Source organism: Tubulanus polymorphus, chromosome 11, assembly GCF_964204645.1.
Source record: "Tubulanus polymorphus chromosome 11, tnTubPoly1.2, whole genome shotgun sequence".
NCBI classification, from domain to species: Eukaryota; Metazoa; Nemertea; class Palaeonemertea; order Tubulaniformes; family Tubulanidae; genus Tubulanus; species Tubulanus polymorphus.
The window spans coordinates 9933278-9946651 of NC_134035.1; the positions used below are offsets into that span (position 1 = coordinate 9933278).

The following is a 13374-nucleotide window of genomic DNA, read 5'->3' on the forward strand; positions in this document are numbered from 1 at the left end:
ATTTTGAGGAATAGTGATTCCCCAGAAGCGACGTAGCTGTATGGAAATTGTCTTTCTATATATGGAAGTGGATAGTGACGTCAATGACCAATCGACCAATCAGAATTTACGCCAGGTCTCATTCGAGAGGGTTTCGCTCTGATCATGGCATATAATTGTTCACATACGCTCGAATGCGATTTAATTTTCATAGTGGAAATATTTTTACTCATGAATATTTCGAAGGCGATTTATTTTCACATAACAAAACTATTTCTAGGTAATGAACCCGATTCTTTTTTCATAGCGGAACTATTTTCACTTATATTTTTCGATGGAAATCCATTTTTTTATGACGAAATAATTTTTTGTCAAGAAATATGGCTTGACCAAATATTAAAAGGCGAACTTCTGTTCGTTTTCAGTGGTCGGAACTAATAACCGAACCGAACGCACTATAGTTCGATCGTAACACATTTCACCGTGTCGGCCATCTTGGTACTAGGTGTGATATTCTACAACTACAGTACAATGCCATGATCGCTTTTTCCGGACCACAGTTCTAACTAACACTCGGTTTCACATATAAATAATCGACTTAATCCGATAACCAAGAAAGTTCGCCCGAGTCACCAGACGGCTTTGGCAGCCGATATGGACGCCGTCACATTCTAGTTCTCTGAACGAAAATAGCAGGGCACAGTTTCATAAAAAAGTGAAACTCAAATTTTTGCTGTAATTACCATTGGTTACTTCATGTTTTCAATGTGGACAATAATTCAAACTTGACCGTCTTAAGCTTACACTTGTTCCTGAAACCGGCTTCTGGACCCTCAAATAAATACAAAAACCGATGAATTTCAGATAAACTCAACCACGGAAAAACGGAGTATTATTGAGAAAGAATTACAATTACAAGTATACATTATAACGATGCTATGATTCACTTTCAAGAGTTGTAACTACCGAATCGGTCTCGGTCTTGTCCGTCTGCGATTGGTCATTTGTTTCGATGTCGTCGTTTTGTTTTTCGCCAGCGTCTGCGGGTGCTGTATTAGCGGTCGGCGATTCCGGGTCGGCGCCGGAAGTCGTTGTTTGTTGTCGCCGTTTGACCAGATATCCGATGAAGACGATGACGATTAGGATTAGAGCGATGAGGAACAACACGGAAGCCACGATGAAAGTTGGACGGTAAGATTTCAGCTGGTCGTACATCATACCTATGAAATATATATTTCAGAATTTACAGAATGACAAAAAATGTTATTCGAATAACATAGATACCCGATCTATTTTCTTTTGTTAAGAATATCGTGTAATTTTCATGTACCCGTCATTGGTAAGCCGATTAGCTGACCCATTCCGATAGCGAATTGAGTCATTCCGTAAACGTAGGGTTTGTGTTCGTTCATCTCCACGACCGAAGATATAACAGGATAGGTGAGAGTCATAAGAAAACCGTCCATAGCTCCGTGAACTGAAATCAAGCATACCATGAAAAAAAAAAATTAAAAAAATTTGATTTACAAAATATTCAAAATATGTGTTAATTATGAACATTAGTTAGAACATTTTATTAATATGTTAGTTGATAAAATAAAGATCATACTATGAAAATATTATAATAAGATTATCAGAAGAATCAAATCACAAAATGCCGAGCATTTTACCTAATCTTTAGAGCGTAGGTACAGAGCTTCTATAAATCAATAGATGAAGTCAACTACGGAAACGAGGATATCTAAAAAGTCTATTTATACTCTCGACATATCTCGAAAGAAAAATGATTTAAACAAAACAAAATTGGAAATGAACTAATACTACTGGCGTACGCTCAAAATGTGAACCATTTTTGAAGAACGTTTGTTCTCGGGTTTTCGCGTGATTCAACTGCAAGATGTGTTGTTCGTTGAAGGGACGTAGAAGATACCGTGATTTAATGGAAATTCCTTCATGCTGCAATAACTTACCGATGCAATAAATAGTAACTTGATAAAGTTGACTCGCCAGACTGAGTAAACCGTTAGCCACAGCAAGTGTTCCAGCTCCAAATATATAAAACCACAATAATTTCGATGACATCAATGTACCTAAAAAAGAATATTTCTTAGAAGTTTTTACGCCGATGCGGCTATCGATAGATGGCGCAAGAGTTGCTAATAAAATAATCCAACATTACGATTTCAACATTTGCTTCAACGTATCCGATAGTCAACTAACCTAATATAGAAACAACAAAAGTAGCTAGGGTTTCAGCTATTCCTTCGTAACTGAGAACCATTGAAGCTGTTTTATCGTCGATCCCCAATGTTCCCATGTATTTTATCTGAAAATGAAATATATACACTAATACGGAATACGACATCGGCAAAAGGTGCGTTGATTCGGGAAAATGTGTATGCGTAGTTAAAAAGTGTTGACGAGGCAAAATTGTTTTAAATCTGAGTTGAGTATTGATATATTCTTGTTCACCAATCTGTAAAGGATAACGGTGCCTGTTTTGGCAGATGTCGAGTCATCCGTCAATATATCATTTTTGGATCCATCAAACGTTTTGAAATTTATTCTAGCGCTGGGATAATAAACCTTGATTCGTTGGGCGTAACTTACAAAATGTATTTTCGGTATGAATATACCGTAGCTAATCAACAAAATGGCGAGTATCCAAGGCGATGTCAGACCACTGAGTGAGTTCACATAATTTCCGATGTTCTCAAGGCACGTTGGATTCTTTTTCTGGGCAGACGCTTCGCCGTCGAGATCTTCGTAGTCGCGCTGTTTTTTGCCGCCAGAGCGGCGCATTATGATCGCCGGCAAGATACCGACGACGCCGATGATCACCGCGAATATGCGGTAGGTGTCGCGCCAGTCGGCCGTCTCGTGTTGGTCGAGATACACGGCGACTGGGTTCACGACCAACACCCCTAGAAAAATGCGAAAAAAATATAACGTATTTCATTCGAAAATTTAGATGTATTTCTATTCATTTTTATATATTTAAGTTAATAAGTAGTGAAAAATTGTTGTTTTGGGCGTAAGTTGCTAGAATCAAAGGTTACTTATGGTACGGAGCCTCGGTAGGTGATATGGTGAAAAATATCCTTTTTTCTTGAGGTAACGAAATAATCGATTATGGCACCACGTCGCACGCGACCAAAAACATTTCGTTCCCACGAGAAAAATCGTCGTCTCGTAAAGAAAAATCAGTTCGAGCGAAAAGTTTTTCGTTTTTCCCACGGAATGAAAAATAGAAAATAAAAAAAAAGTTCGATGATTGGGAATTCGACGTATTTTTTTGACGTACCTATCGGAGGACCGATTGTCACGAAACTCGTGGCCAGCACGTGATGCGGGTGAGTTTCGGGGAAGTAGCTCTCGATGACACCGAACGGAATGTACATCACGAAACTGGAACCGATGCCGTACAGAACGCAATAAGTGAAAAACATCCAACTCAACCCGTGCAGGTATGACGTCGACACGAGGCTAACCGTGCATATCAGTATGCCGATAATGAACGGCCATCGGTCGCCCATTTTCTTCTGGGTTCGAATCACGATCGGTGTCATCAGCAGATTCAGCGCGTACGGTAGAGCGGCCATCCATCCTGAAAAGGCAATTTGAATTAGATTAACTACGAAAACATTTAGAATCGTCTGTTGAGATTGAGGTATACTAGTTTGTTCTAATGTGAGATAGCTTCTTAGAATGTTATGTGTAATGAATAAACGTAATGTCGTTATTGTGTTAGTTGTTGAACTCGAGATCTATCGAGATGGTGTCGTGTGGAAAACCGACTTAACAAATTGAATTAAGCTCGATTCGGAGCTTTGGAGATCATTCCGTTCATAAAAAATAAATAAATATGTCGCTCCCTCGAAGATTAAGTACATGTTCTTTATCGCGCAAGACCCAAAAGGTTTATTCATGTTTAGTTTCTGCATTGACTAATCAACTAAGTTAGTTTATAGGTCCATGATTATAGCTGATAGCTGATAGCTGTTGTAATATTCACATTTATCGCTGTTTAATATTCGAATCGTTCTGATATTAGACGTAATACGATATTATTGTATGTTATGCATGGATGTTCATTAATGGTTTCAGGCGATCATTAATTACCCGATTTGCTTCGAATTTATACATACATTTCTGCGTGCGCACACACACGTGTTTTTCAAGCACGCTCGTTCGCAGCTGATGCTGTTTGACCGATATGTTATAGAGAACCGTGATTTATTCAATGAATGAATCGAGCTGACAAAGAGATTTTTGTGTGCAAAATTTGGTATGATATATATCCTAACTATTTTTGCTGGCCCTCGCTTCACACAAGCTACTTTATATATCGATACATATGAATATATATGTGAACATGAAATGTAAAAAGTTTTAGGCTTTTAGCTTGATTGTTTTGTAATGGATATGAATTAAAATCCATTTCATCTATGTTGGATAATGGACTCGATGGACTTGAAATAATTGTGGAGGGGAATTTAAAAAAAAATATCATGAAAATATCTTGAAACATTTAATTCGTTACTAATTAAGTGATCGGGGGAGGGGAATTTGAAAAAAAAAAACTTTATTTCGGAGATCTTTTTGGTTAATAATACTCGAATATAGTCTATTGCTCCCTACACACCTAACTGACGCCGCCATTTTTGCTAGTCATGCTATTTATTGAATTTACTGACAAACACATCCATTAGAACACTAGCCATGGCGAATGTTTTTGTGTATGATATCAAAAGATGATCTAGCAGTGAAAAAAAACTATATATGATTATTTCTATTTTCATATCTATGCTTAGAAATAAGGTGGGGGAGCAGGAAAAAGAATAGAAATATGTTTTTTTAATCCCAGATATAGGAAAAGTTCGTTGGCGGATCCGTAATACAACTACCGGTGATAAAAGAATCCGCCTTACTGGAAAAAAGAAACGATAGAACATTAACGTCAATACGATCAACTAGACCGGGAAATCTCGTATGTAACATTCGCTACCACGATGTTTTATCGGGTGCAACAACTTTGTTATCGTTTGCCGTGCTATAAATTATTTAAACTCAGTCGTCGTTTTATTCGACATAATGTTGTTTAAGTGTCAGGTCGTAATACGACGGACGACGACGTTTCAGCGCTCTCTACCAGAATATTGCCCAGTCGTCTGTACATACATAAGCCATGAGATCATGAAATACCTCGATTTTGCAGGGGTGGATCCAGGTAGGAGCACAAGGAGCACGTGCCCTTTTGAAAATGCGATGGTAATTCTTTCACGGCACAATTCCACCTCCAACTAATGGAATAGCGACTCGCAGCACAAAATTCAGCTTATATTCTCTTTAAAGGACATATGCTATCTGAATAGAACATTGTGAAAAAAAGTTTTTTTTGCTAATATCAAATGCTACCGGTTCGAATTTTATTTTAGCTATTATTGAGAAAAATGACTCTCAAGTGCCCAGAAATTGCACGAAAATTCACTGAAATTCAAAAACTTTCCACACCCTTGTTTTGGTTTGACGCTCGCTCGGCGTGGAATTGTCCATTTTAACTGTATGCTTGTGTTCCTGTCCCTGTATCCGCCCCTGATCCAACGAAATGAAAGACTCCCCTAGCGCTTGTCGTTGATATCGAGCGCACTATGGTAAATTTTCAAAAAGCTGTGCATATTATCGTGTAATCACCCTGTAGGGAGTAACCAACAAACGGCTCGAATTCACCCCTGAAGTAGAACTTCTGCTTGTTTATATGTTCCACGTGTATCAGCACTAATTTCGTCTTGTTTTATTGATACGCGGAATGACACATTTGAGTAAGGCTACAATTTCTGTGTATGAACGCGACTATTAATAACTTAGTTTAAAAAATTTACGAAAAACGATGAAATGATATTATGAAAAGCAGGTGTTCCATTAGGGATGATACGACGATTACTGTGAATAACGACATAATATTCTGGATCCAATCTGTCCGGAAGAAATTATCTCCTCAAAAGTTTCCCAAGTCGTTTCTTCAAGTAGGGCACTTTAGGTTTTTTAAATTCTGGATCCAATTCCACAGTCGTGAGTTAGAGTTAACTCTGAGTTTAAGTCAGTTCACTTGAGTTAACTCAAATCTGATCTCGGTGGAACTGGGTCCTGGATGAGTACCAAAATAACGTTTTTCTAATCGTGGTCGAGCCCCCATTTCTTTCTTCAGCGAAAACATGGCATATGGATTTTCTTTTTTCTTTGCTGACATTTTTCCGATCTTCTTAAAATCAGTTGCAGCTGAATTCGATTCGTTGAGCGATACTGTTTCCGACAAGTGAACGCTAATCGATTTCATTCGAAAACAGCTGGACCACGTCGTATTCAGCTATTTACATAAGAATTATTTGAAATTACGCCTACACAAGAATATATCGCTTGAATTCAGCAGTAAATTAACTTTCTAATTGACGCATGGTGTTAATAATGTATTCCGGTTCGATTAGATAGAGTTATAATAATCCGAACGAGGTTGATTTCAATTTTCAAAACAGCTACGAAAGAAAGGGAAATAAATTAAATTGAGCAATTACGTAAAAACGATTAATTTCAATTTCCGAAATTCTCGACGGGAAAGAAATGAATCTGTCGATGTTTGATAACGAGGTGACGTTAACGACCTTGTAGATATCGACACAAAGACGTTTACTAAAAGCTCATTTCCCTCGTGGTTGTACACAGCTTAATAATCAAATCGTATATCGAATACGCGATGGTTTTAAATAATTCATAAACAGCAATAATAGAAGGGGATAGAAGGAGAAATATGATGGTCGAGTCACGCCATGTCAGTCGCGTTTACAGCGAGAACTTCTCCATTACATCGTTGACGAGCAATTTAGTCGTTGGGAATTTCTCTTTGAGTCACTATATACGTGTCTCTAGAGGTTGACAATGATTTGATAGTATAAGTTGAGTACTTTATCTCGAAGCGTATATGCATATTTTGATATCTTAGCGGATCGGCTGGATAGTAAGAATAGTGGAGGAAAGTCTGCAATTCGATGGGTATTTGACGTGTTGAATAAAGGTTGATACCTACGAAAACTATGGCCTAAATTTCAGATTACTGGTTCAAATGTAGAAAATGTGCATTTTCAAGTAATGCGTTTTAGATATTTCCTTTTCCAATTCTCCACGATGTGAGTTTTCATCCTAAGTGTATCAAAGGCACTCGAAAGTCTGGAATTTGATACGTGGACTGAATTAAGGTTGATGACCACGAAACTTTTGGCCAAAAATCAGATGGGATTGTGCCAAGACATTTCCTCCTCCACTTTTCTGAGATGTATGTTTTTCACATCTAAATGCACTTGAAAATCTACAGGACTACGGAATTTCACATATCAACCAAGGGATGAGTTCCCGAAAAAATGGACCAGGTTGTTGCTTGAATTTAGATATAGAATCCGATCGTTTTGATGGCGATACACAGAGATAGACCATGGAACCTGACCCTCTCTCGCTCTCTCTCTCTCTATTCTTACAAAACCTACGAATCATTAATTAAATTCTATCGTCAACATTTCCCATGTGAAAACCGAGTCGTGTGTTACATGTCCGCGATAATTTGATTGATAAATCGCTTCGTGTTTTCGGTAAACATTTCGTCGACATAAATTACTCATAAAACGCAAATGCGAACCGCGTATGGAAAACGCGCACCGTTCAGTCATACGTCCTCCGCATAAATCCATTACGTAGACACCGATTTTTTCTTTAAGTCAGCCGGTACCAAATTTATGTATCAGTCGGTATTTGTCCAGTTTTGTGGGGTTTTTCTGCGCGAGAAGATACGCGAGTTCACTGGGCGGTGTCTATATCGCCGTGGCGTAAATGATGTATTGATTTTTTTCGTAGGCAGACGAAAGCCGCAAAACGCGGTTGATGTTCGACGATATCAAACGACCCGACGATACAGTCGTTATTGTTTTTTTTTCTGTGTGATAATGAACATTTTTGGGTGGATACTGGGCGGTGGCTATAATGAGTTTTATATATCTATAATATCATGGACGTATAAACTAGATTTATACATTTTATACGTATATTTTTCTAGTTTTTACGTCCATGATTGTATCTATCAAATTCAACGTAACACATGTTTGGTGGTATTTCAAATGACTCCAAACGTGGACTAGCTGAAGTCGCCGCGGTACCATATGCAATTTTCGACTCCGGGATACTGACATTGTATTGTATGATTAGTATGATTGCATACATAACGAGATTGTGACATCAAAGTATACATATAGCTCTTGAATAGTTAATGAACGACAGAAGTGTAGTATACCAGAAGTCACTAGGGTCATTAGCGGAGTGTCAAGATAACTCAATGATTTCATTTCAGTCATTGGAAATAAACCGGCCGCTTAAAGTAGGCCTACGAGGTTATAAGCTATGAATAAAGAGCTTTACAGTAATGTTATATATATTTTCGTACATCTATATATTTTCGCCGATAGACAGGGCTGGATCCGGGGTTCAGTTTTGACAACTTCTGGCCAATGAAAAAGGGCAGGTGTTTAAAAAATTGCACATTAGGGAATCAACAACCCGAATTCACGGGAATACAGACTGCTCATTCAGGTTCCCGAAGGGGTACAGCGGGATACCCTCAACCCACACCCAAAACACATCGGATCATGTGTGTTCCTTGAAATCTACTCCGGAAGAAATTATCTCCTCAAAAGTTTCCCAAGTCGTTTCTTCAAGTAGGGCATTTTAGATTTTTTGACGAGTACTTCGCATGAGGCATGTGAGGCATCATGAATCAACCCCTGTTAGATTTTTTCTCAATAATCCTCTGCAGTTTATTATTGTAAAAATTACCACCGCACCTGTTCGTGAAAATAATCTCCATCGATATATTGAATTCCACTGTTATTTCATCATTCTTTATATATATAATACCGTGTATGTATGTAACATTCGATGTCAATACGTTGCATTTCGGAGATGTAACGCAAGGGGGAGAGGGATTTTCAGGTTGATATCCACATCAAAAAATATCTTTTTCTTGCAACACTGCTATTCCAAATGGTTCTTAAAAAAGCAGTAGTAACTCCTTCGTCACTGATTGTGAAATTTCAGAAAATGCATCTGGAGGCTTCAATTTTTCGTAGAAAAATAATTTCGCACTTGGCACTTGCTACACTGCTGATAATCTTAACCTTTGAATCCCCCCCCCCCCCATGTCTAAACCCGGATCAGCCCCTGTAATGGTAATGTGTTTGCGGTTCTATCCTCAAAATGGCTACGATTGCATTCGAAATGGTTTGAATTTCAATAATCATCGCCCATTTTACCGCGAAACGTAAAATGATCGTACTAGATGAATACGACTTTACATTAAAAATTTATCAGTAAAGAGAAAACCGACGCGGTGTAGTTCATTTGTAGTTCATTTTTTCACGATGCGTCATTGCTTGTAATCGATAATATCTAGAATTTCAAGTACTCTTAATTGAAACCAACCAGCACGAATACAACTAGTTGCACTCTATCTGAGGACGATGATAATAACGGGAACAAAGCTGTAGCTATATAGAAACCGGTTAAAATGATGACTAGTTTGGAGAGATTGAAATGAACGTAGATACCGTTTATTTCCAATTGCATTTGTTGTCATTCATAGCAGAACGAACTAATCGGGGTCTGTCGTATAGAATATGGGTAAATCATAAAGGTACTTCAAAGAGATTGAAGCATAGTTCTCTCAATTAAATCATACACGGGAAATACCAATCAGTCGTAATTTCTATGAGTTTGTATGAGCTTAATTCTACGCTTTCCACGGAAATGTCACAGGCATCAAGGGATAAGCCCTCCGTTCCTCATTTCCCCCATTCCGACATAAAAACCATCGCGACCACGATACTCAGTCAATGAACTCAGTGAATTCATGATGCCGACCAACCACTCATCCAGCACACCAACAGTAGTTTTTACGCAGATTTTGGGGGTAAAAATCATCGAATTTAAGCAGACATCTAAACGCGACGAAATTCGCTTTTCTCTTGCACCTGAACAAATACGACATATTGTCGTATATACATTTGTATGATATCGATTCAGCGTTTTGGAGACTACTATAGTAGTACATGAGTACATATGTAAACGATATATCAGTCCACATTTTCATCGACATTTCATCAATACAAATATTTGACAATGTATTTTCCGATATTGTCTCGTTCACCGATACTTGCTTACCGCCTTCTACACCGCAGTACCGCCACTGAATTCATTTTCACGATATAATTAGTATTCGCTTTCTTTAAAAACGATTTCAAATGTTATACGTAACGTAACGTTTTTACCCAGTCCCTATATACGATGATTTGGCAATATTCGAACTTTCAAATTTATGATGTCGATTAAGTATCGAATTTGTCAATTGTAAACTGTATATTTATTCAATAGTATTCGTCAGGCATATGCCTCGATTTTCACGCCAAATCATCGCCGATGCTCCGGGCGGATGTCGGGTTGTAATGTATACATATACTTCATTTATAATACATTTAATATGTTTTGCCTCGATTGAATTTTTAGGGGGCACTCCCCGAGTTGAATTATCTCCTAGTATGAATAGAGTTTACACTAAGGGATAATTCATTTTCTAGTTATGAGTGCCTACAGGTTATTTCTATCTTAAGAAAATAGAAAAAAATGAAAATATTGGTACAAACAAAATATTTTTCAAACAGAAACGAGAAAACTAACTAGAAAGATTGTCGCCTTGAAAAATAATATATAAATATTGTTTAATTATTGTCGCGATAGTTTAGATTATATACTATTAAGGATCAATAAACTTATTTCGGATTTGAATAAATCAATAATTGAATTGACCGGAAATCATGACGTAGTGCACCTCAACCTCTCAATCCTCTCAAATATAATCATCAAGATTTATCAAAAATAAAATAAGAGTTATGAAATATATTCAATTACAAGATAAGCGCCTAATTCACAGTTTTAGTTGTTATTTTGAAACGCCAAAATTGATGACGTAGTGCGCATCGACTATCACAGAACCCCTTAAATAACGCATACTAGCTATCAATATATGTATATACCAACATTATTGTAACGGTTTTTACGGAGTCAAGAAAACTTCGTATCAAAATTTATCGGTGATGTAACGCTGGATCTTCAATTCTTTTTTAAAAATATAAAACTTTGTTACATTTCCTTAGGGTCTGTGAAGACTTTCGCTTTCGTTTGCGACCATATTTTCTAATGCGTCGTATATTACGTAAGTGCACAGTGTTTAAGATAACGCAGGTGCCAGCGACAGCGCTCAGGTCGTTGTTGTTGATGTAATCCGGTAAAACGCGAGAGTGCACACATCTTACTTTCCTTGTCTACGAATGAATGTTGGGCAAACATTTCGCCCACAGTAACGCTATCGTTGATGTGTGTTTTTTTCTGTTGCTGCAGCGATGAGTCAGAGTTACATGTGTTATCCGCTGTTTTGTGTTTTCATTTGACGACTCAATATACCCCATGGCGGTATTTGGCTCGTGACGGAGCTCAGGAACACAATTTACCGCCGTATTTTATTTGTGTGTTAATTTCGTTCATAATTGTGTTTACCCCACACAGATATCTTTGATTCAATTGCAAAACCATATCCGATTTTTCTGTTATATATAGAATTTTTTCGAATGATTTTAAGAAACGGTCGTGGGTATTGCTTATTCAATTCACTTTAATTCAATCCAATATTCACTTCACGGAAAAGGAGTTTAATAAAATCAGGAGAAGAATAAACAACGAAAGAAAAGCCATTTTACGTTGTTAACGCAGTACCAAAATGAAAGAGAGATAATTCAAAAAAATATCCCAGAAGTATTCATCGTATTGAAAAATGAAAAATATGAAGATGATGTTATCATTGCCTATTTCGTTCTCGGCAGGTGTGGTAGGTTTGTGAGGGACACCATAACAAAAAGACAATCAAACGCAATCTACCAATCAAATAAGAACAGGGTCAATCCCTATTTTAGAATTTAAAAAAAAGATCGTTCGAACTATTGTTCGAGTGTAGATTTTGGCTTTCGCTCCATACAGAATCGAGAACAGATCAAAGAACGGTGCTCGTTTCATCAAACAGATCACGTTATCAGCGAATGGTCATTAAAGCCTCCCCTATTTCGAGAACAGATGCGTAACATGAAGAGCGACGCATTAAACGATAATTCCATAGTCAATATACCATATAGTAGGGAGAGGGTATCAGCGATATCAAAGTAGCATTTCTATCGACATTTCAAAGTCGTTCTCGAAGTATCACCCGAACACCGGTAGTAAAATCGAAACCCCTGTTTCGCTCCCGTCAGATGTGGTGGTGGTTTTGAAAGGGACACCAAATAAAGACAAATCAAACGAAATCTACCAATCGAATAAATAACAGGGACAATCCCTATGTTCAGATCAAAAATAGTGAAAATCAAACAATTCGTCGTTATAACCCACAACTGTTGTAACAACTACTGTTCAATTGATAAGATTTTGAAAATGGCTCATAGATTTGTGTCGAACATCAGATTCTCTCCTAGTTTTTCCTATCTTACTGCGGGTTTATAGTTTCACTTTATAGTTGTTATATTGTTTACTTCACGTTTTAATCAAGCCAAGCAATCGAAACTTTATGCCGTTCAGTCGCTGATAAAACTAGCACGAGCATGATAATAATTTTTATCAATTTTCATCCGTAGCAATTATTGGATCAAATCATTAATTCGATGAAATATGGATTGTTCAAATATTGTTACAGCCGCGGTTACGATATAAATGCATTCTTATCAATGACAACGTTTGCTTGAATTACAAATTACAAATATCCCTGTTTTTTTTCAAAACGTATTATTAGCACGTACTATACCGCACAGACGAGATATAAAACGATACATAAAGTTTTAAAACGTACCTAAAAGTTGTAGGCAATCCCCCGGGCAGAATAGATCATCAAAACGTTTGACGAACACGCCGAAACTTTGCAGGAACCCGGCGACTGGGATGTTGATCAGAGTCGTACAGAACACGACCACCCAGCCGATGATGGCGTCCGTGTTCAGGTCGCTAAACAGCATATTTACACCTGTCTGTTCTTCGCCGATTTCTTTTAATTCTCGTTCTTCTCTATTAAGATCGGTCGACTTGCCGATTATCCATGATGGGTATTATGATTGTTGTTGTCATTGCAAACAGTTCCAGCGCTGCCCGCTATCACCAGGTCGCTCACAGTCAACTGTTTTTATGCGTTGAATGTAACGCGGCGGCCAACAACGTGTTCACTTAATAAGAATAGATGTTACTAATCGTAACGATTTACCATAAATCTGC

The 13374-nt window shown here is 37.6% G+C and overlaps 1 protein-coding gene across 1 annotated transcript; it reads right to left on the reverse strand.

Moving 5' to 3' along the window:
* Nucleotides 1-915: 915 nt before the first annotated feature.
* LOC141913054 (monocarboxylate transporter 13-like) lies at nucleotides 916-13364 on the reverse strand. Its single transcript, XM_074804492.1, has 7 exons — nucleotides 12959-13364; nucleotides 3284-3586; nucleotides 2590-2903; nucleotides 2200-2305; nucleotides 1950-2069; nucleotides 1310-1456; nucleotides 916-1199 (listed from the first exon to the last, which is right to left on the reverse strand). Exons 1-7 carry the CDS (start codon nucleotides 13119-13121, stop codon nucleotides 916-918), a joined length of 1437 nt encoding a protein of 478 aa, XP_074660593.1. The 5' UTR covers nucleotides 13122-13364.
* Nucleotides 13365-13374: the final 10 nt, after the last annotated feature.